Raw genomic sequence first — 27599 nt, 5'->3', positions numbered from 1 at the left:
ATAATCAACATTACTGACCCACTAAATGAAGACAGCACTGCAAGTTGCGGAAGTTTATAGAACAAATAAAATCTTTTATTCAGAATTACAGGCCTTCAGTGGAACTGTAAGTTCAACCCTTGTTTATATCATTTAAACATAATTCTGAAGAACAGAATACATTTGCAGAATGCACTACATACAAAGTAAGTATGATATTACAATGTCTGGAGAGACCTGCTTAATTGGAAGAATTTCTTTCATGGCAATTTTAGGGTAATGAGTCTGTTTTACGCATGTTGAAGGAGTTCTATATTCCAATAAAAGGTATGAGAAATACACTGAACAATAAAGAGCAACATTTGAGACTAATTAAGAGCAGAACTGCATGGATCCATTCTCTGAAGTGAGTTCCAGGCAGAAAACAGACCACAAATTGAGAGCCATAAACAATGAATTGTAAATTACCTTAAGTGATTTTGCCAGTTGCACGTGGTTGTCATAGACTAAAACATCCACTGTTACATTTCGCAGATGATGAAGAAGAGCTTTGTCTCCTTCCAGTTCTTTTGCTTCCACAGGTACCTTCCATGTTGGGTAGGGGCACTTTGTGCCATCCCAAACCTGCAGTGAAAACCAACTATTACAAAACACTCAGAATATTAGTGCATAGGAATTTATACATATTAGTACAACAGAAAATAAGCTCACGATACCAATGAGTTATGCCCTTCAGGTGGGGTCGGAAGAGGGACAAGGATGGTCAATTTTTAAAGGGTTTCAACCCCTTTCTGAATGTTTAACTGCTGTGAATCAAAGAACACAAAGTGAAAGATCTAAGAAGCTGCAAAGCCATGTGTACATGCATGGAGAACAGCTTATGGCTGAAATGCTCATGCCAACTCAAGAGATAAAAGGGAAAATTATTTACAGTTAAAATGACCCGTAACGTCAAATTAATGTTCCTGAATAAGACCGTAGTGTATTCTGAAGGACTCAGATAATGAGCCTGCACATGCTCCCGCAGATTGAAACAAGCAAGCAAATAAAAAAAGGCCTGTTATGAAACATTTAAAACCACCTTTGAATGAAATGCTGCCCTTTGCTGGAATTAGCCAAGCTTTTCCAGAAGTGAGATAGAGAAACACAGATTTAGTGCTATAGGCATATGTTATGAAATTAGATGCTTAGTTTACTACTGTTTTTCAAAACTGGCTTTACTTGGGATACACTGGGAATTCCACACTTGTAAGATGAATCTTACAAACAGACTGAAATAATGTGCATGCGCTCTGTCAGGTTAAAGCTTATAATGTCCTTTGCAAGAGGCGGAACTAATGGAGCTGATGTCAGGCTGTATTTTGGAAGAATTTCTAAGCCAGTAAGCATTCTTTATAAGAAAAGAAAGTTCTTTGGAAAATTATGTGTTTTAACGTGTTTTTTTATTTACTATTTTAAATTTGTACAAGAGCACGGCTGCTTCAGGAGCTTACCAGCTTCACTCTACTTAAATTGTAGATGAAAATGCAGGAGCCGTGACATTCTATTAATTGCTCTCAATCTGCTAGTACCACAGTCATAAACAGCTATTCTCACGCCTCCATTCTTTCCAGCAATAATCACACAAACTCTGGATAAGAAACAACAAATAGTTTCATCACTAGTCATGAACAGGAATTATGGAATAGTCAGTGATGACGTGATCACCATGTTACAAGATGCTGAAACCAGAGAGAAATCACGTACCCTGCTTTCCTGACTCATTAAGCTCTGTTAGCAGAATATATTAATTGTATGACAAAACATAGGGAAGAATAGTAATAAAACCCTTATGAAATGGATAAATGACAGCAGTCCTTCCAGTGTGAAGTCTCCTCTGATTTGAAAATAAAACTCTCAGAAATAAATAACTGCCTCTTTACAATTCAAGCTTACCTTCACAAGACAAGCAACACAGTCTTCATGCCATGTCAGCTTAAGGATCCATGCATATACAGAATAATTTATTAAGTGTAATATTAAAGGTTACGCTATAGGTGATGTACAAAAATCACCAAAAATCATTTTAGTTATGTTTGAAGCAATCATACTAGTTACTTGAGATTAAAGTTGTCATTATAATTCCCTATATTAACAACCGTGAAAATAACTGTGTCGTGGAATGGCACAGTAAATTTACATCATTATACAACCTAGGAACAGAAAGTTAATAATCTACGATATTTAATGATTGATTGATTGATCTGATCTTGTTGTGCTTTGTTTCTTTGTTTAGTGAATCAACAAAATAATCAGACTTTGGCCTGTAATATTTATAAAAAGGCTTCTCTTAAAGCATTAACAATGTTTTATATGTATGGAAAGGATGTTGGCCTGTTTGAAATTAGCAAAAGCACATCAATGTTAATCTATCATTTTTTTTAGCTTGTTTGGTGTATTTTAATACAAATTTAAGTAGTTAATATTTTAAAGTGCTAAAAAAAAAAAAGGATAATGACAGAGGAATCAGTATGAGGAAAACTGATCTAGTACCAGTGGATTTGATTTAGACTTTACTATCTTGAATCCACACAGCCCCACCCTGACAAGTTCATCTCCTTACTATGCATAATTGGCAGAATAGATTTCAAAACTTATAATGCAAAAAAGAGGACATATAAATAATAGTTACTTAAGAAAGTGTTCGTGTTTCTCCTTGCAAAAGTCCTTTCAATGCTGAACACACACTAATGAATGAGAACTAGGCCAGAAAGTTCTCAAATTTTACTGCGAGCCATTTGATGATGATTTCGTAAGAAACAGTTAAATAGAGAAATTTGTAACAGTTGTAAAGCATGTTACATGATGATGCTCAAGGTTTGTTTCTGTGTAACACATCAGAAGAGTATTTCCTCCTTTAATAAGAGAAAACTGCAACTTGTTGTTTCTAAAAAGATTGCATCAGCATGGTTTAGTACAGAAGGTATATTTTTATTTTCCATTTTATAACTTTGTAGCATGCTCTTCAATGCTCACAGTTCAACCAATAACTTAAACTGAAAATACAGAGGTATTTCAGAATAACATCAAATAAATGCACAGGGAGCTAAACCAGGAAAAATAGGGAGAGCTAGTTTATATTTAGCTGATGTTAAGGATCAGTCCTCGGAAAGTACTTTCCTGTTGTGTAGCACTTTAAATTCTGTACTTTCATTAAGCAGTGATCCCCCAAAGTGCTTATGTGTAACTAAAAGAAGCTACCTAGAGCTCTAGAGAGTATGGCATACTGAATTAGTTACATTCTGTAATCTAGAAAAATGAGCAATAATTGCTACTGAGTACAAAACAAGGTTAAAACTCAAAACTGTTTCTCAATTTTAAGAAATCTTACAATATTTACCTAGAAATGTTTGTAGCACTTACCATCCATGCCAATGCCATCTTAAAATATTTTCAAAAGAAATACATTAGATAAAAAAGAATTGAGATTCCTGTTTTGTCTTAAAAAAATAGAAGTACAGAATCATACATTTCCTTAATCTCTACATATGAATCCACATAATATAACAAATTACTTAAAGAACATAAACCTACCTTTAGAAGAAAAGATGACCCATCCACTTTTGCCTTCCCTACCAGTTGACAAGTGAGATCAAAGAACATCATTGGCTTAACATCAGACAATTTTGCTTCTGGTCCAGAGACAGAAAGATTACTGGCTGCCCAAATACGTAACTCTTCTACTGTTTTCTGTTCTTCATCTATGAAAGTGTACACTTTGCTAGAGGCTCGAGGAACAACTGGAGCTCCTACAGTTCCATCAAATGTCAAGGATGCAAATCCTGCACTGGTAATTCCTTGCATTTGTCCATTGTATTCTCTAATCTACAAGAAAATGTGAACAAAAAATGGTAGTACTTCACTGAAGTATGCTTATGCTCATGAGCATAAATAATAGATCATTAAACATTTTCATTCCTGGTGCCAGCAGAAGAGAAAATAAAAAGAATGAGGTATATTAACACTAACAAGTAAGCAAAATATATAAAGAAGGAAGTTCTAACATAAAAATTATTTTAAGAGGCAGACTAAAATCAGCAGCAGTGCAGACTTTCACTCACAACTCTCAAAATCTTGTAGCATCCAGATATGTCAAACCTTGATTTTCAACCAGTTGTTTTAAGCAATTCTCATAAAATTAAAATTAGCTGATCAAAACAGCATTCAGGTTTTTGAACATATCATTTGCTAGATGAGCTGCTAACTTAAGGTACCCACAGACAAAACCAAAAAAACTAATGATATTTTAAAATTGTTACTGATTTAATAATATATTGCTAATAATATATTGCTTGGAAATACACTAGATATGCTAGAGTCTGCACCTTAACTTTCCATCAGATCCAGAGATAAATTCTATTGTAAAAGTCTGAAAGTTGTCACTAATTTTATTCAAATGAAAAACATGCCCTGACAGTGAAAGAGTCAAACAAATTTTCAGTATTTTCTTAATAATTTTTAAAGTTTTCTCACATCAAGTATTGTCATCACAGTCTAAACAAGTCTGGATAATATGGTACGCTGAATACATTTCCTTATATTTTAATACTGTACTCTTAGTATACATGTACCTTCAGCTGCACTAAGAGGCAGCAATGAACTAAGGAAGCAATTTGAAGTAAGACAATAAATAATCAGTGCTCTCGTATGAATTAATCTAGTTTCAACATGTTTAAATAAAACAACAAGAAAATGAGTTACAAAAACTGCAGACATCTTCCTACGAAAAGTTAAGAAGTCATATGGAATGAGAATAAATTTTAATGAAAGTATGAAGAATACAGAGATACCATCACCATTAATTATAACTTATCTTCTATTATTTGTGTGAACTTCTGTGCTCAAAATATAAGATGAATTTTCTGTAGTAATTAAACACAAATTAAAGGAAACAATCAACAATACATTGTGCACTCCATTTACCAATTCAAAAAACATGCTGTCCACAAAAACTGTATGTAAAAAGAATACACACCTAAACCAGATTAAAAACTTCTGCTTTGGTTATCATTTAAAAACCAGAAGGTATTATGATGCTGTTTTAGAAATATTCTACAGAGAATGTGGCACAATATATTTAAGAAATTTTGGATAAAGTAATAAATTACTGTATTTTGGAAAATTCCTTAGGTATTTAAGAAAAGATTGTTAACTTGATCCAGAACAGCTCCAAACAAAAATTTCAGAAAACATGCAAAATTCTACGAACTTCTAATTATGGAAGAAGACTATAATTGTATAGACTTAATACTTCTTGATGTTATTTATTATAGGACATGAACTTGTTTTCCTCTCTTGTTATGCTTTACACCTTGACAGCTATGGTCAGAGCTGCCTAGGAACAAAGAGTGAGCATATGTGATGGTCTCTCAGTACTTTCCATAGTGTACCAGGTAGGAAGAGAAGGAACCAGTGTTAATGAGAAAATCTTGACTAAACTGAAAGGGAGAACACATTGAGACAAGGAAATCACTAGCCAAGTGCAGAGGTGAGTGCTCCTGGAAATAATGGTGAGCAGAGAGGTAATCATACCTCTGTACTCAGCTCTGGTGAGGCCGCATCTCAAGTACTCTGTTCAGTTTTGGGCTTCTTACTACAAGAAAGACACTGAAGCTCTGGAACATGTCCAGAAAAGGGCAACAAAACTTGTGAGGGGTTTGGAGCACAAGTCTTATGAGGAACGGCTCAGGGAGCTGCGATTGTTTAGCCTGGAGGAGGCTCAGGGGAGACCTCATTGCACTCTACAACTTCCTGAAGGGAGGTTGTGATGAGGAGGGGCTTGGCCTCTTCTGCCAGGCAACAAACAGGACCCGAGGAAATGGCCACAAGTTGTATCAGATGAGGTTTAGACTGGACATAAGAAGGAACTTTTTCTCTCAAAGAGTGGTCAGGCATTGGAATGACCTGCCCAGGGAGGTGGTAGAATTGCCATCTCTGTCAGTGTTCAAAAGGCATCTGGATAAGGAGCTAGGAGATATGGTTCAGTGGTTTTCTGTAGTTATGGTAAAGGGAGGATGGTTGGACTACATGATCTTGTAAGTGCCTTCCAACCTTGTGATTCTGATTTAAAGACCAGGGTTAGTAATATAATGGAACAAATGTTTTCTTAAGTATTACTGGGCTTAAAGAAAGTGATGCTCAAGAACAGAGATAGGATTTAACTAGCAGGGGTATTAGAAAAGATTTGTGATTGATTCTGCTGTATTTATGGAGGCAAGCTTCTTATGTGTGATAATCAGATTGCCAAATATCACTCCACTCTTGACAAGCAAACAGCCTTGAAGCTCACTAGCAAAACATATCTTATTCTATTGAACTGACTGACCCATACAGATGGTATAGTCACATGTATCATGGCTATAAAGTACTTTTGCTCAAAGGAGCAGTGTGTTTACATTGTGAATCTGAACAGCTGGATATGCATTTGATTGAGAGGATTTTTTTATTTTTTTTTAATTGCTGCTTTCCTCCAACAAACTTTGAAGTTAGAACACTAAAACTGTAAACCAGAAGCATTCCAAAGCGCTGGAATGACACAGTTGCTGTCTATGTAAATACCGTTCAGCTCATGATGCACTCCATTCCACTACATATGTTTCTACAGAACATCTTCCTATGCAGTGCATGACTGATAAGCCAATGGTAATGTATAATGAAGAAGCTGTCATCTTTAAGACTCCCATTTCATTTGTTGCACTAACTGCAACGTAGGTACAAAAGTCAAAGAATGAGAAGATAATAATAACATTATGTAATAGGTCAGAGAGTTAAGATTTTCATCTTTTTAATCACAATTATTACTGGTTGTGTCATCTCATTATGTTCATCAGCGTTCACATTCCAAGAATTCAACTTGAGTTACAATTACATAGGGTCTGTGCAGTAGAAATATACAATCACCACTGTACTAGATGTCAATGAATACAGTGTTTCAGAAATGCAAAGTGCTCAATAAAGCTGTGCATCCTGGAAAAAAAGTCAACAGAAAATGTCCAGTGACTCAACTAAATAACTGAAGGAAAATAAGCTGAACAAGATGAACACCTAAGGTGAATTCTGCTTTATTTCAATCTCATTGCTCTCCAATCTCCAAAAACTGAAATAGAAATAAAACAGCAATTCACTTCAGAAGGAGTGTGGAAATAAATTCTGGTTCAAGAATCATTCAGAGATGATAAGGAATATGAGAGAAAAGTCGATGAGGAAATGAACAATTCTATCATCATAACAGGGTTTGTCTAATACTAAGAATGCAGAATACAAGCCAAAACTCAAAGTCAAGTAAGGATAAAATCATACAGATTTAGTTAGTAGCAGCTGGATGACCGTTCCCTCTATTTAGCAGCTCAAGTAGTAAGCATAAAGTCTAATTTATTAAGAGCATCCACAGTGAAGAAGAAAAAAAAACAGACTTGAAATAATTCCTTCTTTGCCAAAAGATAAAGAGGGACTAGAAAGACTGCAGGCCTAGCTATTATGGTAGGAGGCAAAAAAGATCCCCACACTGTCAGAGTACTGATTATTGCTGAGGGCCCAAATATGGTACTATAATTCACTAAGCATTATAATTCATGAAACATCATCATTAGTAATCATAAAAATGTATTTCAAGAAATATTAACAGAAATGTAATTAAAACTGGACAATCATTCAACGCAAGACAATTAAAATATTCATTCACTTAAACAAATACTGAACAAATAGAATTATTCTCATCCCTTAGTAACACCAACAGAATCTCCTCCAGGACTTTGCCAACACTTCTGATACTATGAAGTAGCCCAGAGTAGCCATTTTTAAAATGTGTTTGCTATCAACGTCAATTCCCTGGAAGTTTCTCAAAGCATTTCTGGGACACAGAAGTGTGGATAGACACTGTAAAGAATATGTATATCTGTCTTCACTGGTAAACATAGTTGTGACAGGCTAGAGACTCTGCTACCCTCAAAAGCTTTCCATTTGGCAAGCTTATGAGAGGGTGAAAAGGCCTGAAGACAAAATGAAAAGATAGTGAATGAGAAACTGCAGACATCATACTCAGAACTCTAATTAGAGTTTTTTGTTGTTGTTCACATTCTTTTATTGAAAACTCTGTTACAGAGCAATCATTGATCCTGAGCTGACTGTAGCTGAAAGGGAAAAAGAGGTCACCCTACTCCCCCATTTCCGAGCAGCTGTCAATAGGCTCCTACAGCAGCTTTTTACCTGCTCAGATTGGAGAACAAAGCTTGCAAAGTTACTGTTATCCCCAGATAGTCAAAACATGCCTGTCCAGAAAATTGTAACTATTTAAACTGACTCTATATCATTTAGGTTTGTATGTAATCAGACAGACTGTTAAGCTTGTGCATCTGAGGGGACTGTGAGCAGCTGGAAGTGTGTGGGCTGGAAACCACCTAAACCAGCTCAGCTGTGATCAAAAATGCACTGTGTAGGGAACATTAATAGACTTTGGAACATAATTGAAATACTGACACAGTCCTGAAGAATGATTAATCAGTTAAGAAGTATTTCAGATCAACACCCAAAAATCTGTTCCCAAATCAGGTGAACAATGATGTTTTCCTGTTCATGCTTTATCAGTAGTTGAGCTGAAACACTGTTAGACTTGCATAACAGCGATGCATACCTAACACCTCTATGAAAGTGGACTTTTTAACTTGTACTTCCCATGTCTCAAAAATAATCCTTTATTTAACTACTGCCCATGCAGTTTTTCAATTCTTTAGAGCAGCCTTTTCTACTTTCTCCTTTTTTTTTTTGCACATACACAAAAAGCACAGTTTCACTTCAGATGCAAGAAACATGTTTCTACCTCCACTGAATTTCAGAAACCAGTACGTTTGTAATGCTTATCCTACAGGATTCAGAGAGAATTTGAAATTAAGCATTAGACTTTCCTGTCTGAAAAAAAAATCAATGAACTTCCAAGACTGACAACACATCGGGTACTGATAAGCAACACAAGCATCAAAAGCTAATTATAGCTTAATTCTACTTTAATTATACATGAAGAAGCCTTTAAAGAAGCTTTACATTAAACAGGAACAGGTTAGCTAGTTTCTGTCTCTATTTAGCTATTTACAAGGTGCATGAACAAGTAAGTCTCAAAACTGAAGATGTTATTCAGGAGTTGACATAACCACCTGTAGAACACTGTGCTTTTTGTTGTTGTTGTTGCTGTTCTAAGAATTTGATGGTTCATTTTGTTTTGGCCCAAACCATAACCACAGATCAGTTTTATCAACTAACTGTTTTATCCTCTACCTCCATATGTGAATTTCAAGATATGAAGAACTAAATTCTTCCTACAGTCCTCTCACTGAAAAAAAACAGAACAAAAACAACAAAAAAACCCAAGCACATTAAAAACAGAACAAAATCCCCAGTACCTACCTTTACTCTATGAAATCTAACAATATCTCCGTTTTTGTAAATTTTTGGTAGAGAATCTAGATTTCCATTGAAAAGAGTGCATGTTAATTTCACATTTGATTGGTCCACAAGCGTTACAACTGAGCAATAATCTGTAAAATATGAAAGTGTTTGAATGAATAACAAGCATTATATAAGTTATCGGTACGCAGATGTTTTAGTTGCAATGAACAATCATATGGACAAATCTTTTCTGCTATCATCTCTGTAATTCTCCCAGAGTTAAAGAAGCAGAACAACTGGCACATGGCCCACAAAACATTTTCTAAAGTACTTGACAGGCATATCAAACTTCCAATGATTTTCTTTATAAAATGTGCAGGACGCGTGTACATCCACTTATCCAATTCTTTTCAAAGACTTTTGTTTTCACTATCTTCTGAAGATGCAATGAGATCTCCAAGTTCTAAAAGAATATTAAACTGTAAGTTATCTCGCTTTAACTTTGCCCAAAGTACACAAACAAGGTATTTTCTGCAAGGCCACACTCACAAGGTAATTATTAGAAAGTATAGCAAGAATGTGAAATGTGCCCTTTTAAGGGTAAATGTTCATATTTATCATCAATTTTATTTCTATTTATGACCCATAAAATCAAATTCAAAGCAAGACAAATGTGGCAGTACAAAACAGTCCAGTACAGGACAGTATTTACAGATGACATAAAACGAAACTCCAAATTTCATGTTAATTTTCCATTTCATGTTAAAGAAGAATGCGTATTGTTTTGTGTCATACATTGAGAGTGTAGTTACTCTGTCTTGGTATGGTAGCTGGTTAACTTTCCCGAGAACTTGTCAAACACGCTGTATTAACTAATCTATTTGTTCAGAACCTCAAACATTTGCAAATTTCATCCTAATCAGTTTTAATCAAGAAGATGGAGTGCTTTTCCTTTGGTTATTTATTATGCTGGCATTTACTGAAACTTACAGTTCAGGGCAAAATTACAGCTTTTTAAGCAGATAAATAGTTGTAGAACATTGCATCCTAACATATTATTTTGAACTATACATGTGTATAGTTAAAACAACACTTTGACTTTAATAAAGCTAGCAAAGATCCTTGTGCAGAAAGTACATTTTTTAGTCATTAAATTAACAGTAATAAGTCATTTATAGTTGAAAACTTCTGAAGTTCGATCTCTGAAGTTTGAACTGAAAGGACTTTGGAGACTTCCATAAGAATTCAAATGTTTGCCTTCTTTGTTTCTCAATATCTGAAGCAGTAATTAAATTTCCCCAGCTCTCAAAAAGTAAAAAAAAATTCCACCTTCCTCTTAGCTATAATTCTATGTGGTAGTCAGCAATAATGACACTAAACCTGTTTGCTAGTCTGGGAACTGAACAAAGATGCTGTAAGAATTAAAACAAAAACTGATACAATTCCCATCATTATTATTCTTTTTAAATAAAGATACAAATATAAATAAGTTGTTTCTAGACAGCTTTGAAAAAGAGAAGAATAGCAGCCTCCTAAAATTGACAGATTAGTATAATGTAAAAACTACAGAAATGCAGTCAAAAGGGGATGATTGTCATGTGTAAATTCACAGTGAAACATTCCACAAACTTGAAGACAACTGTTAGGCTGAATTAGAATCTATGCTTGTTTGTACACTTACTATGCCTTCAAAAGAAATACTCCACTGTATCAAGCATATACATCCCTAAATCTTGCTATCATTCAAACTAAACAGTTTAAATTCTCTATTCATTTGAATGACTGTTCAAAGAACAAAAATCACTGAAGGCTTGCTAGGAGAAAAAATAAAACTAGTTTTCCTACAGAAATAAAAATTGATGTATTTCCATGAACTGGATGCTCCTCTTCCTCTCAAACATTTTCTCGCACTAGCAAATTCTGATCTGTTGCACTTAAAGGTTGCTAAGCATCATTCTTTTGAACACTCCCACAAAAGACACAAGGTCAAGTATTATGTATCATCTAATCCAATATTCTGTGCTAGGATAAGCAGATACGAATAAAGCATAGCCAGTGGCTGATATGAAACTGCAAGTATTTATTACTGTAATCCAAATACTGATTATTTTATTTCTCTGTGTTAAGTTTAACAGGTCAGTAGCACAGAGACAAGGTCAAAAAGAGCTATAAAGAAGAAAAACTTACGGTTCACCGATTTACAATTCTGTAAAGATACATGATAACACATTACAGTGCAAGGATATAATTCAACACAAGAATCCAAAGTGAAATATCAAGCCCACACCACACTAAAATTGTTGCTACTGTTTGAAGCTGTGATTATCCACCCCAGTCAGTTTCATACACATACAGCTGCATTTAAGGGGGGGGAAGTGAACACACTTCCTCCATTTTCTAGCACACCCTGAACATCAGTATCCATCCTACTCAAAATAGTATAAAATACTGCACTTTAAACAGTCAGGAAAGACCTTCTATATAATTCAGGCTCTCTGCTTCTGTGATTATAGTCGTCCACTCTTAGGAATGACTCCAAAACATCAATTCTACAATAAGCCTAACTAAATTTCTTCAAGAACAAAGCATAAAGACTGATTTTCTTTTAAAGCCAGCAAGTCCTTTTTGAAGGTGAGCAAATAAAAAGTCATCTGTCTTTCCTTTTCCATATAGAACGTGAAAATTACTTTCTGCCTTCCAAAGCAGTATGAGAGTTCAGTGATTGAATTCACTTCTCTGTACAAATGGTAAGTCATATTCTAAATAGAACTGATGAATTTAAATAATGAAATAGTATCCTGGTGTCAGATGAAACAACATCATAAATGTAACTGTTCAAACTTCTGATTTTTTATTGTTTTTACAATGTACTTTCCAATGAAGAAAAACTCCTCAGTTACCAAGCCACTGAAAAAAAGGTTACATACTAGGGACAATTATTTTTTAGAAGATAAATTTACCCCATGATAACTTCTCTTACAGGAAGTTTTACCCTTGATAATTTACTTGTAACACTTTGGTTTAAAAATACAACACCAAAGTGAAGTGAAGAAAGTGAAAAGCATGAATGCCTTCTCCAGCCACAGATTCACAGACCTTCCTTCATTCAGATTCAGTCAGATTCAGACGCACAGCTGAGAATTCAAAGACTTAACAAAAATAAGAGGGCAAACTGCAGTATTCAGCTGTCAGGGCTCAGCCAGACAGGTGTACTGACCAGCCCTGTTTTACACGAGGCCCTTTTACACTCTTTTTTCTATCTATCTATTCCACATTCCTTGAGCTCCCATCCCCATGAGTTTACAGAGCTCTGTGGTTTGGGGTCCCCAATTCACAAATTTGGTTTGACTTGCTTGATATACACCCCCATATTTGGAGATACTCAAAAGCCATCCAGAAAGGGTCCTGGGCAAGCAGCTTCAGGTGGCCCTGCTTGGGAAAACATGTTGGATAAGATGACCTTTAGAAGTCCCTTCTCACCACAGCTGTTTTGTGATGGTTGAAGATTTCTGCTAAGCATTAAAGGGAATGTTGAACAATTCAGCTAATTTCTTCAATGTGATTAAGTGCTAATTGGCTTGGAGTTTTATTACACAAAAAAAAAACCTTCTGCTGTTTCTGACTGAAGACCTTAATGAAAAAAGCCACAGATGCATAAAATCTAAGCTGTTAAAAAGCTTAGATTGTTGCATATTGTACCACATCCACATCAAGAACATTTTAAACAGTGAAGGATTAAAACTGTTCTGAAAGTAAATCCAAAGTATTGACGACAGTTACTGGCTGAATTTTCCTAACAAAATGAATAACAAAATCATTCTTCAACAATGCAAACGAATTTAAAATTTCAACAGTTTAGGATCTGCATGTCAAAACCAGTTTTTTTTAAATGAATAAAATGTTAATGGAATGAGACTCTTAGCTATTAGAAGTATGACTGAATTTTTAAGAAAGTCTGAAATAAAAGCCAGTCACTTGTGGCATAACAGAGTTACTTTTCCAGGAAGAGAAACTGTCCTAAAGTGTAAAATCATGAGAAATATACGAGGGGCAAGCTTATTGTTTTACAGATCTGTAGTCTTACAAAATCAAAAAATTATAAGTAAAGAGGGAAAAGGGAAGAGAGGGAAGTACCATTATGGCAGCACGAACGCTGCTGCAATTCAAGCTATTGCTTTCAGTCTGAAAAATTACATTCTGTAATATGTGCTTTCAGTGAAAGACAAGGGCTTCAGAGTTGCATTGCATCTGCAAACATCCAGAGCAAAAATTAAACTCTGGACGTCTAAATAAGCAAGTTCCATACTGTTCAGTTCAGCTGGTCATCTGAAGCAACACCTCAGCTCAAGCAATATAAAAATGGGCATAGTACAGTCATCTCAATGATAGAAAATTATGAGATGTATTAAGTTTCAGTACTAGACTGAGTCAGCAAAAGACTGGTTTTATAATAACAGCACTCCAAACTCATCTTTTTTCCTTTTTTTTTTCCCTCTTTTAATACTTATTCTGAGGAGGTTAACAGCATGTGATGGACTACCAGGAATGGACAGTTAACCTACAAAGACGATTGTAACACCTCAGAATTGGCACTTACTAAAACAACAAGGAGAGAGAAGCCACATTTGGTTTAAATGGGAAATGCAGAGTGAATTGTCTGCTTTATATGTCCCCCACACTCTTTAGACTACTCCTTAACGCTCTTTCAAAATACATTTAGACTTGTTAAAGGAATTTTACAAGTTGAAGTCTTTCATTTCATCTTGTTAAAAAAACAAAACAAAACTAACTTAAAAATACATGAAACATAAATGCATTGTCTCTGTAATTTTAACAGTCACTGAAAAGCCAAAGTTTCCTCAACTGCTATGACAACTCAAGTTTGCTCTCTACATCATAGTTTTCATTTGGTAAAATGCATTATCATTCATACTCCTCTTTGGACCATTACAGTAGTCATTAGCATGCTCCAAAAGACAGCACTTGGCACAGAGTACCAATACCAGAAAAAAAATGTAGTTTGACTTTAAGTCATAAAAAGCAAAATCAGAACTGCAGCAAAGGCTTTGTAAAAAGGCAATTCAGTGCTTATTGATTAAATGCATTAACTTTGGTTTTATTTAGGACTTCAGCAGTTCATAACAAATATGCTCGTAAAATCAATTTTAAAGGTAGAAAGTGTTGATCAAATTATGAATCCCCCTTTGGTCAACTGCCTATGTATTCACAAACCTCTGAGTTTACAAAATTGACCATCCGGGATCAATAACTTCTTCCCACAGAAATGATAAAAAGGTTGCTGGCACAGAATGACTTCAGAGATTACCTTCTGCTTCTTATATGGCAAAAAAAGATTTTTCTATAGCAAACTATTCTCTCTTCAAAAATACACCATTCATGAATACTGTTTTCAAGCGTTACTGAGAACAGTCTAAATCGTAACAGCCGAACCAGCTAAGTTACTAAACAGGTGCAACAAAACGGGAAGTAAAATAATACATATAAACATATGGTGTGCTTATAAACATACATATACTATACACATATTTCCAATATACACACAGAAACACGCTGACACTGCTGAAGTCCAAACTAAATAATCAAATGGAAGACGTTTTAATGCAGCTTATTTGTAACGTGGCACTGCACTTAATAAATACTCAAATATTTAGCAACAAGTAGATGCATCTGGCTAAACGGATGCTTTATGCCAGCACTTGCAAGTAGTGTATCAAAGTGAATAGCTTGATATTCCTTTCTTTCTATTTAACTGTTATTTTTTCATTTCCTCTCAATAAAATTCAAAGAATTCTTTCAATATGAGATACATTTGCAGTAACAGTAATCTATACAGTGAACATTTGATTATAGTCTTATAAAACGACAAGACTAAATTGGGTACCAGTTGCTTTCAGTGGAAACAGGAAGCAAAACTTCAGCTTTAAGCTCTAATACATGTAAAGAGATATGAATCTTGACGTATTCGCCAATTAACCCAACTTATCCTGGGACCTCGACTGTCCGGGGGAGAGACACAAACATGGATGCCATGATGTCTTCTCTCACTTTATTGCTGCATCACATTCCTTATATACCATCCTAAATCCTGCACAGACGCGTACACCCGCTACACAAAACCCAATGCATGCGAGAGATCCTGCACACACACCTACCTAAACCCCTCGCCCACTAACTCTTAAGCTACAGGCCTAACTCAGCTATTCTAGAAAACTCCACCTACTCAGAACTCCTGTATGCACAGATAAATCCTTGCAAAGACAACTTAGTACCCCAACAGAATCTAGGGGAATATCCATGTAGTGAATAATGATCCAGACGGATGAAGCACGAGTGGCTCTACCACCCACACTGCAAGCAGGGACCAGCTTAAAGCTATATGATTCCATTAACACTGTGTCAGAAATAGAAGGTATAAGGGCACAACTGTGACAGACCTAATGTGACTATAGAATTTTCTGACAAGTGCTATTTCATGCCTTGGCAACTCACAGCAATCATCAAAGCATTCTGCACCTTCTCAAGCAGATACAACCCTGGATCGTGCAAAAATTGAAATATTTAACTGAGTAGAGAACATTGTTACACAAAAACCAAAATCAATTAAAACTGTTTCAGAGATTTTCATGATGAAGTATGAAATGCATCATAACTGCAACAGTAAGAAAACTCATAGTGAGAAAAGTGGTTTAGAAAACACTATGGAAGAACCTTCAAGAAAGAAGTTCATCCATTTCCATGTATCAAGTTTGTAGAGTCTTATGAGGATATAAAACTATCCAGGAAGAATATGAAAATTTACTAATTTTAAAAAACAGTCTCTCTATATAATCCATTTTTTCCTCATATTAATTAACTACCTCTAAAACAACAACAACAAGCTTTGTATGTAAATGCAACATATATTTGAAAAAAATGTTAAGAATGTGATATGTGCTGAAATGTGATATTTGAACTGCTATACTACGGTTCACTGAAGGTCATGAAAACAAACAACTAGGCATAATGAACAATTTCTGTTTTGTTTGGTGTTGTTTTTTTTTGAGTGAAGGCACAGAACACAAAACTTAGCTGTTCTATTACTATGCCATGATATATGCTTACAAACTGTGCTGACAGACTTAAATGTAACCAGATTTTTTCCTATATACAATATCACAAAATCAAATACTTCATTCATATACTGGAGTTGTTTCATCTCTCAGTCCTTGTTTCTTCATAAAAATGACATTAAATTATTCAAATTATTCTTTCCTTTAATCTCTCCCTAAATTACCTTCTTTTGTCTTTAGGCACTCTATTAGAGTAAGTAATATTAAGATGCTGCCTCAGGTTTCAATTAGTTTTTTCTCTTCCCTCCTCTCCTTCTTTGTTAAAAGAAAGCTGGAGAGAGAGCACCAGAATACAAACAAAAATCACATTTGTTAATATATATATATATATAATATATATATATAGATAGATAGATAGATTTATATATATAGATAGATTTATATATATATTATATATAAATATAATCTATATAAAATCAAAAAAGAAAAAAAGTACTTTCAAGCTAAACAAGAAAATTTACTTTTTTAATGGGCTGGTATAGAGTACCTTACACATCAGCACTTTGAAAACACCCTCACTTTTCAAGTGGTCTGCATCCATTGACCATTCAGAACATGAGAACTGCCTGCAAATCAGTAAATCTAAAAAAGTAATGACTAAATTAAAATGAATATTAAGATGTCTACACATAGTGCAGATTAAACAGATAATCCTGGCTTTTTTTCTAGATATGTAAAAGAATTCCATTCCCACAATTGACAGATTACTCTCCAAATGCTTCCCTCCCTCTCTACTACCCACCCCCACATACAATGTGTTGAAAAAGAAGAGTAACTAAAAGAGATTTTTCTTTCCCTCACAGGCAATAGAAGGGAAGTTTTTAGAACTGATAAAATAGCAAAATGTGAAACCGTTTACTTCTTACTACACAAATCAAAATCTGACTTCCATCTGAAACATTTGTACTGTATAATTTCCTTTAATAAGTTCTGTGTATAAATAACTATGTAAAATATAGTGATCATTTTTATTTATTCTTGATAGGATAAAAATGCATGCACTGTATTTGCTACAAATCAGATGGACCATCAATTGTCCCATTCCTAAATGAACATCTATTTTTAAATGCAAATGCTTAAAATTAGATTGCCTATGTTCCTCAGATTTGTTTCTTGTTTCACAGTTCTACTGAGAAATACTACTGCCTCATTAACATTTCATAAGAATGCAGGGAATAGTTTTCTAGGAGCAAATTTTGTCATCTGCCCGATAAATATTTACTTCACTTGCTATCTGCACCTATCTGCCTAAACTAGCTCTGATATCCATTACTTATTCTATTCTCTTGAGGTTATCTGAGAACCACGGTCAAAGGAACAGCAGATTTCTGTGGTCAATTTTAACAGAAATAACTATGAAATTACTTCAATGAGAACAGTTCTCTTTGTAGGAAGAGATTTTACATTCTTTGAAAGCAATACATACCTGTTCCTTTGCTTATGTAAGGAGGCTTGAAGAATTTCACAATGCCATACAAATTCACGACAGTTCCATCTTTAAGGCAATTCAAAGGAGTATAGACGTATTTTGGTGCCACAGCCTAGAAAGGTATAGTAAAATTAGTGGACGGAAGAAAAAAGTAAATTATGCAAACGTTTACCTAGAATTCTGTGTTTTTAACACCATTCAAACTCAGGTATGTTTTTAATTTGGCCTTAATAACTATAAGTTACCTATTCTTCTGGATTATTCACTTAAGATTTTCTAAATGTTATTTAGCAATTTATTCAATCAATTACAGACAAAAGAGCACAACTCATTTCATCTCTTCTACGAAATACTTCTTACAACAAACTAGTCATCCAGTAGGGGCAAATAAGATACAAAAGTGGAGACAGATGAATAAGAAAATGAAAGTAATTACAATAATATGGTTTTTTACTGGCTGGTATTAACACATCCATCCAAATGGCTTTTTAAAGCCACAAATAAGTTTTGAAATTATTATTGGCAGAGCCACTGCACACAATAACCACTTTAGGCACCTTACGTCTCACAGATATTGCACAAGTTTCTACTGTAATAGCACACTTGCCAGAGGATTAAAAGAAATCAAGGATTAATTTATACTGTCTAAGGGACAACTCTCTTCTCAACTTAAGATTACAGAACTTGACTCTCTTAAAGAACACAAGTTCTCCCTAACTGACTGAAAACTGTACTTTGCTGACTGAATCATGAAAAAAAACAGAACTCCCAAGCTGTGTTATCTTCAGTACTAAATCTTCAACCTGATGATAAAGAACAAGTAAATTTCATATATCAAATTTTAGACCTTTAATGTACTACATCCTGTAGAATTGCAATTTAGATAAGTAAAGGGTTGTTCTCTGCAGAAACCAAAAGAAATGTTAAAACACAAAGTCTGATTTTAATCAAAGGAAGATTAACTAAAAACAAAACAAAACAAAAAAACTCCTTTGGTAAGGAAGATCCTTTATTAATTCATATTTCCTAAGCCAATATGCAGCCTATTTTGAGAACTTGATGAAAACTATACCACAGAAATACTGCTTTCTTATATTTCATTCTGTTTTCTAGGTATGTCACTTGTAGAAATAAAAGCTAAACAAATGACTGTTGGAATAGGAGTGTGGATGTAAAATAGGAAAAAAAAAAATTCTACATAATCTGATTTACATGCAAATCGTCTCATATAAAAATATTCTGAATTTACAAAAATACCCTGGTTAAAAAATGCCCTGAAAATAAACTCACAGCAGATGTAGTTTCCGAAATAGGAGATATGCTTGGCTGAGTACAAATCTGGGGAGAAAAAAAAAACAAATACAAAGTTAATTGATTACAAAAATGCAGTACAAATATTATAACATTTGACACAGCTGCAGCAATAAATACCTTCGCTATTGGAATCACTTCTGAATCTACTAAAACTTTACACAATAAACCATATCTGTTCTGACTACATGTAGACAAAAACAACACAGTTCCTGAAGCAGAAACCCCTCATGCATCCTTTACATTATATGCATTATTTCCTTCCATTGTAAGCAAGAACAGTTCAGAAAGTCCTAAGGAGCTATCTCAAGCTAACTAATGCCAAATTCCTGCACTCAACAAGTAGAAATTTACTTTGGAGATAATTTGGATCTGGTGACACTTTGTACCACTTCTAAGTATACTTTGACACAGAATTTCACAGAGACACAGATAAACAGAGTGTTTATCATCCAAATGTTATTCTCTGCCATAAACTGTTCTGCACAGAGTATTACCATGAAGGATTTTCAAGCACACAAACCCCATCCAGACCTTACAGAGCCTTGGACAGAAAGCATAACATTCATTCTTATCCATCAGAGATAAATACAGATGTTTCTTTCAGCTACACTATGACAAAATGGAAGGATCAGGTATTACATAACTGTAGGCACACAGTAATGTGTCCAGACCATTTCCTCGTGGTCATGCTGTAATAATCTGCAGTACTTCAAATTCTAATCAATGTTTTTCTCTACTGTAAAAGTTTTAATGACAGAATTTGGAAAAAAGAGGTTAAAAAAATTATCTCGGCACCCACTTACATAAATGGCTGACCCAGCTTCTTCAGACACCTGCAGGTGACAGGCATGTCTACCATCTTCTCTTGCTGTAGTTGATTCTGCCACCTTAAATCCAGCAACCACGAAGGTGTCCTATGGAGACAGGTGATAAACAGATAAGTGCTGTGCATGGCATTATGTTTAAAAGAAGATTTAATGTCAAATTTCACTCTGAAGTCTCAACACATTCAATAAAAATTAAAAAAAAAAAAAAAATCCAAACATTGCCTTTCATTTCCTCTATGTAGCAATTCTATCCTAGTCCTAATTCAAAGAGAATCATTACCCTTTGAATATACTGACCACTGACTCTTTCCTGCATAAAATTAACTGAGCTAAAAAAAAAGCAGTCACACATCTGATTAATATTGAGAAAACATTTCTGTCTTAGTGGTTGTTTGTTACTGTATTACAGCCACACTTCAAAGAGAGTCTTCTTGTAGATACTTTCAATTTAGTTGGATCAATATCCTCCAGTTTATTCCTTAGGGGTCCAACAGTTACGTAAATGACTAGATTTCAGGTAGCAAGAGATACTACAAACTTCTGTGGTGACCCATTAATCTTCTGGCAAAAGAAGCGAATTCATTTGCTGCTGCATGTTCATTTTGGTATAAAATTCCTCACACGTCACAAAGCAAAGAGGAAAAAGAATTACTTCAGCAGTAAAAGATTTAAGTCCCTGCAGAAGCTCACCTTTTTCTAGCAACCTTACAAAAATGAATAAATAAATGAGAAGACAGATGAAGGAAAACACATTTACGAGACAGACATAAATAAGAAATTTATTTCTGACCAAAAGAAATACAATATTACAAGCTATGATACAAAACAAAGCTCATTTAGAGTCAACTGCTTTCTTGTCAGGACAGTACAATATAGTAGTATGTTCCAACATACCTACTCTTGCATAACCTTCCACACACATACAAACACACCTGAGAACTACCATATTAGATTTGGTGTCCTTTTTATCCAACCTTTTACCAAAAGTACTTTCTGAAGTTTTTAATGAATAATTAATGTGTATTTTGACTACAACATGCAAGTCATCTAACTGTAAGATGTACACAGAGCTAAACAAGTTTAAACTGGTGAAAACAATTAGATGGATTAATATTCTCTGCACCTGAAACAAACCATCCAGCTAAAATACATTGAAGTTGTGTCATTCTTTTCATATACAGACAGAAACAATACACAAGAAACACGAACTTCAGGAAAGTTAGTTTTTTTGGCAGAAAATATGTACAGCACATCTTTCCTTTCTCTGTTGCTGATGCTCTTTCATGGTGCTCTTTCAAGAGTGCAATTAACCTTCATGCATTATTCCTTTTTCAGCATTTTGTTAAGATTATAGGAAGCACAGGGCTCTGGGACTTGGCTGCTGAATCAGGACTGGAGCTCTGTAGAGCTGACTTGACTTGTTCTTTGTCAGGAGGAACTTTAGTGTTACATAGACTCAAGTGTGTACACAGATTGATAATAAATTGATTATTTTTTTGTGAACAGTGATAGATCATTGGTGGTTACAATTATTTGAAGGGTTTCTAAGAGTTGTTAGCCCATAGCACTCTCTGGGACCAATCTTTCTATTCTCTCATAGCTGTTCAGGGCCTTTTGCGCGTGTTTTAATCAGGACAATAAAAATGATCTGTTCCTCATATTTAAAAACGCTGCATGCTGTATATTTAGCAAATTAATTCAAAGACCTTCCTACCAGGAATTACTGCTGAAATTCTTGGAATCCGTATAATGACTGACAGTTGTTATTTCACCAACAAATATAAGATTTGCAAAAGAAAGATCTTCTGTCCCATAGTCACTGTTGATCACCAAGTTATGTTTCCTCTCTTCTGCATGTATAAGTAAACTGTTAGGTTAGGGTGATTAAGCACCTGGTGTAGGGGTGTGACTGTCCCAGGTAGCACAGGCAGACTGTTTGCACCTGTGCTCTTCATGTGACTGGAAGGCATGGACACAGGGCAGAGCCGCCCTGTGCTCACACGATGACCATCCACTGAAGAAAGAGCATCTCTTTGATCTAGGCTGCTTCCTGGTAAGGAGCACTGCATGGCCAGAGGTCCCTTTTACCAGTTGGGTGAATTCAGCTCTTCTTTCCCTATATGACTATTGGCCTACCTGCAAATACTTTGCCTGGTATTGCCAAGAACCTGTCAGAAACAATTTTGCTTCGTCATGAGCAGAACAGCACGGTATGAGACAAACATCAAAACCAGGCTTTGATTCACAGTAGAATCTAACCTCCTGTAAAACTTAATACCCCCTGACCTTCAGACGTTACCATCCAGAATAAAGCCCCTCTGTATTGTTTCCCGAAGTTCACACATATGGCTAAAATTAGCTGCACATCAATTTCAAGTTCCAATTAACAGGCTCTCCCCTCTGTTGAAATTTATGCCTTTTCAAATCAATAGAATTCAAGTGTGCTAGACCATACTGGGAAGTAGGAAAATGTTCCTTACTGAAAGAGTAGCCAGGAACTAGAACAGTCTCCCCGGGAGAAGTGATCACAATACCAAACCTACTGGAGTTCCATAAGCATTTGGACAATCATCTTAGAAAATATGGTTTGCGTTCTGGGTGATACTGTATGGAACCAAGAGTTGGATTTGATGATCGTCAGGGATATTTTCCAACTCAGGATATTCTGTGGTTCTACTACCTGAGCTGAAAAGCTTTGACAAAATTCTAACTTAATCGTTCTTATTTCCATGGTTGAGAAAACCTTACATTTCTGCTCATAAAAATATTTCTAGGAACCTGAAAACAAAGACCAGTTTTCTTTACTTAGTAACTTTCCATCTTTTCCCACTAACAGGAGCTCATAATGTACAGCATACTTTAAGTTGATATCTGGCTATCTGTCAGCAAACTGACAGGCAATCTAATCAAAATTATCAAGCTGAGGTAATTGTCTTCAGCTGGCAACACTCTCCCATCAAACTTACAGACTGATTTGCCAATGTCCTTTACCCTGGAGCTATCAAACCAAGCTTTCTTCTTGTATGGGAAACTGGTAATCACAGCCTGAACCTCTGATTAATCAGCTGAGGCAAGTGTTGGGTCAGCTGTGGGAGCACAGGTGAGGGTAATTCAGTTATGATCCCAGAAGGGGTGGAGCTTAACTCCACCTCTTCTAGACTTCATTTAAGGGCTGACCACCAGTAACACAGCATTTCTTTGAGATTGTTCCTCTGTAGAGATTGCCTCAGTGTTTTCCAGCCAAACTGAAGACTTCTATACTGGTGAGTTTTTCCTATAGATAATCTTTTGGATATTTATTACCATCTTTGTATTATTTTCACCTTATGCTTCTCTACTGAAGCAAGATGCCAGCACATAGGCAATTAAAAAACCTGTCCATGTAGTTTCAAATTATAAAAAAGAAAAGTTTTAGTGTAACTTAAATCAATTAAAATTTAAAATCTACCTTATCAAAGCATACCAAGATATGGTAAAAAAACAAATGGATGACCTCTCTGTCATCTGTATTCTCAATCCTTTGCTTGCTAGGTAAAGGAAACAGCACTGACAGACAAAAAGAACAGCTCTACTTCAGTGCTACTGTAAAAGAAAAAAAAATTACAAAAGCAAATACTTTCTTAGAGTTCATAATTATAAATTAGAAGAGACTGAATAGACTTTCTAACATTGCTATCAGCTATATGAAGACAAAATAAAAAGATACCACAGATCTGTGGAAAACAGCCCGTAATATGTGAAAGAGAATATAATTTACCCCATTACGTATAAGTTTTGCACAATCTTCTGCCATTTTTCCATATATTAGAACATTGATGCTGTTAATCCTTGAACATGTGTCATCTAGAAAAAAAACAAAAATGTATCCAATTATCATTCCTTCCTCAAAACAGCAATGGGAAAAGGTTTCCAAAATAAATTCTTCTACAGAACTTAACAGTTCTCAATCCAATTAATTTACAAGCAGAAAATTATATAAATAGATGTGCAATTGGGTTTGTGCGCTAACTATAGGTAAATCAATTACCTGGATGGTGGCCAGCAGGGTGAGAGGTAAAGAGAGAAGGCCCTAGGGGGAGACTTCTTTGTGGCCTTCCAGTACTTGGGGGAAATTTATCAGCAGAAGGAAGACCAATTTTTTACATGGACAGATAATGATGGGACAAGAGGGAACTGTTTTAAATTCAGAGTGGTGAGATTCGGATATATTAGGTGGAAATCATTTTACTCAGAGGGCTGTGAGGCATTGGCACACATTTCCCAGAAAAGTAATGGATGTCCTATCCCTGGAAGTATTCAAGGCCAGGATAGACATGGCCCTGGGCAGCCTGACCACAGCAGGAGGGGTGGAACTAGATGATCTTTAAGGTTCCTTCCAATTTGGAGACAGGACTAGGGGAAATGGGCTGAAACTTCAGCATAGGAAGTTCCGCATGAATGTGCGCAAGAGCTTCTTTACAGTGAGGGTGACGGAGCACTGGAACAGGCTGCCCAGGGAGGTGGTGGAGTCTCCTTCTCTGGAGATATTCAAGACCCGCCTGGACGCCTACCTGTGCAACGTGGTGTAGGGAGCCTGCTTTGGGAGGGGGGTTGGACTCGATGATCTCTAGAGGTCCCTTCCAACCCCTACAATTCTGTGATTCTGTGATCCATGACACTGCATGGTTCTATCAAGTAAGTAGTCCTCCAGGTGGATTGAAGCAGACATCAAGTTGTTATTTTAGAAGGTTATTCTAGTTGTTATCATTTCAGAAATAATACTAATGATTTAGATGTGTGAACCTATTTTTGAGACTGCGGAGAACATAAAAACACTCTTAACCATCCTGAAAAGCCTTGTGAAATTAGCAAGACTCAAGAAGTTTTGTTGCTGTCCTTGTGAACTCCAAGCCAGAAGATAAACAACTTTGGTCTCATCAACTTCATTCACCTCTAGTAATACTGATCACAAGCAGCACTTCCAGGTAGGACCTGGACTCCCTGGCCTACAGTTGGGTCACAGAATTTCTATAATCAAAAAGGCTCATAAGGAGCAAATGGTGATTCCCTAACAGAAAGAAGAAGCTGAGAAAGAAGTCCAAGGACATGGCAAGTTCCTCAAAACCATCTCAAAATCCCTTTATGAACTGCTTAGTGTAAAACAATGCAATACATGTACTGTTAATTACCTCATTGTTCTATATCAAATGTATACTGACATATAATGGCTGTTAACTGTGTATTTTTCTTAGACCTCTCTGATAAGAAGTTTAAAAATATGCTGTATTCATAACTTATGAATTTTCAGAAAAGTATTTCAAGAGATTCAGTAACAGGAAGTCAACTGAAAATCCAAAGTCCACATTGCTTCCAGCAACTTATATGTACCAGTTTAAAATAATCAATTTCTTATTTTGTGGGGAATGAACATATCTAGAGAATGTTTCAAGTATGAAAATTTTACTGAATGCTAAACAAAGCAAGTAGTAGTGGTGGAATAGTATGCAAAAAAAAAAGGGCTGAGAAGTCCAGCAAAACCATAAGTGTATTTACATGAAGTACCTTGAAGAACAATCTTGAAAAAGTCTGTACCATCTCCAAGCTTTGTTAGTGGGTAGGAAAGAATAACTATTCCCTAAAAAGGAAAAACAAAATTAAATATATATATATATATGTATAAATACAGGAACTGCTACCATACAACCTATAGGTTACAGAAACACTGATAACAGCTGAAAAGTCTATAAGCTTAAAAAAAAAAAAAGAACATTTTTCTTTAATTGGTGAAAAATGCACAAGGAAGCATAGATGAGCTTTTAGAGATAAGGAAGCTGTAAGCATAGAACAGTACAAGTCTAAATTACTTAGATGCTATGGTCTGGATAGTAAAGAGAAACTATAGCAGTAAAAAGGTATTTCCATTACATCACTAACACAAAGTTATACTTCTTGCACAAAGGATAAAAAGTTGCTAAAATAAATAGGACATTCAAAATCTTAGAAGATACAGCAATTCCTCAAATTATTGACAAAGGATTATAACATAAACCACAGTTAAGAGATAAAAGATGCAGAGATAAACAATATTCTGTAATATTTAAGAAGTTATAGTTGGGATGACAAAGAACGCATCACAAGACTTGGAAACTCAGCAATGTATTGGTTTATCAATAACACAAATGCTCTAAGAGATGCTAATGTATGTATGTGTGTGTACATACGTTATTACAGTGAAGTTCCAAGTTGCAATGAAGCAAACTGTAGCAATTTTTAACTTTCCTCTGGAACAAATGTATTGGATTTATATATAAATATAAATTTATTATGTTTTTATTTTTTATTTTTAGAAACACAGCATCTCATCAGTAAAGTTTCATCTTCAGCAGAAACAAAGATACCAGCCAAATGTATCTCCACACAGCATGGTAGATAAAGCACTTTATCTACCTCAAAGATAAAAGCATAGAGATTGGTTCAATGAAGAAAAATATAGAAATTTGAAAACTGAGTCTGTGAACATTCAAAAGAACTATAAAACAACACAGCAAATAAAATAAGATGGTTCTTGTAAAGAGACAGCAGATGCAGTCATCTATAAATGCATGAAGACAACACTAAGAGTCTAAGACACTAACAGTCAGGTAAATCATCGTGATCTTATAATGCACATATTCTGTGGGTAATGTGATTTAAACGTTAGTAAACACCTCATACCATATTAGGATAAAATACACAGCAGTGAATTTTTATTGATGAGGCTTTTCAGAGTAACGTTAACGCTTCAGTAACAAATTAACTGAGGAAGAATCCAAATAAGATTCAACATAACTTACTTGACTACGTTCTATAAAGAATTAAAATTCACAAATTCTCAATTTCCAAGCCAAAGCATATCAATTTTATTACACTAAAATAAACAAAGCATCCTATGTTGAATTTAATATTAATCATAGTGTTTTATTGCTTCTCAGACAGTAGGAATAATTTAGACCAAAATAAAGGTCAGAGATCTACAACTACGTGTCTTAAGCAGTTAAGACCTGCTTTTCACAGGGAACATGGCTGCATTTTGTAGAGGGACTGAAGTATCAAATATTTATTTTAACAATCAGCATCCACAGACCAATGTTTTGATATCTGTGTATGAATACTTAGTTTTTTCACTCATTCTCAAAATCACAACTTGCAATTACTAGGTACAATTGTTGTTGCTGCAATTATTTGTCTTGAACTGTACTCACCAGCAAAAGAAATTCTACAGATTTGTTCCTGTAATTATGTCTGCAATAAAACCAAATCATTTCAGGAACATTATGCTCTTTTAGTGAAGAATACTCAATCCACTAAAGAATAGCATACATTTATGAGAAAGGGACTCTGCTTTTTGACCATTTTTACTTTCCACTTTTTTCCTCCTACGTCCCAGTATCTTCAAATGATTTCTCAGATTCTGGGACCCCATTCTTACATAGAACTGCCTGCCCCCATCAGTTTTCTTTATATCCTGAACACCTACTCACTAAT

At 35.1% G+C, this 27599-nt stretch overlaps 1 protein-coding gene across 2 annotated transcripts in view; it reads right to left on the bottom strand.

Moving 5' to 3' along the window:
- POT1 (protection of telomeres 1) overlaps window positions 1–27599 on the bottom strand; it is a 62810-nt gene that overhangs the window by 26661 nt on the left and 8550 nt on the right. The window contains exons 4-11 of one of the 2 annotated variants that reach the window (XM_072340940.1): window positions 25638–25710; window positions 23854–23939; window positions 20073–20183; window positions 19246–19293; window positions 17953–18067; window positions 9415–9545; window positions 3553–3843; window positions 448–603 (exon numbers count right to left, since the gene is read on the bottom strand). In XM_072340940.1, the coding sequence (XP_072197041.1) occupies window positions 448–603; window positions 3553–3843; window positions 9415–9545; window positions 17953–18067; window positions 19246–19293; window positions 20073–20183; window positions 23854–23939; window positions 25638–25710 (1011 nt within the window). The remainder of the gene's footprint in view (window positions 1–447; window positions 604–3552; window positions 3844–9414; window positions 9546–17952; window positions 18068–19245; window positions 19294–20072; window positions 20184–23853; window positions 23940–25637; window positions 25711–27599) is intronic. The other variant, XM_072340946.1, reaches the window with a different exon arrangement.

Source organism: Excalfactoria chinensis, chromosome 1, assembly GCF_039878825.1.
Source record: "Excalfactoria chinensis isolate bCotChi1 chromosome 1, bCotChi1.hap2, whole genome shotgun sequence".
NCBI classification, from domain to species: domain Eukaryota; kingdom Metazoa; phylum Chordata; class Aves; order Galliformes; family Phasianidae; genus Excalfactoria; species Excalfactoria chinensis.
Note: the sequence above shows the minus strand (reverse complement) of the source record. Positions and strands in the feature narration are given on the sequence as shown.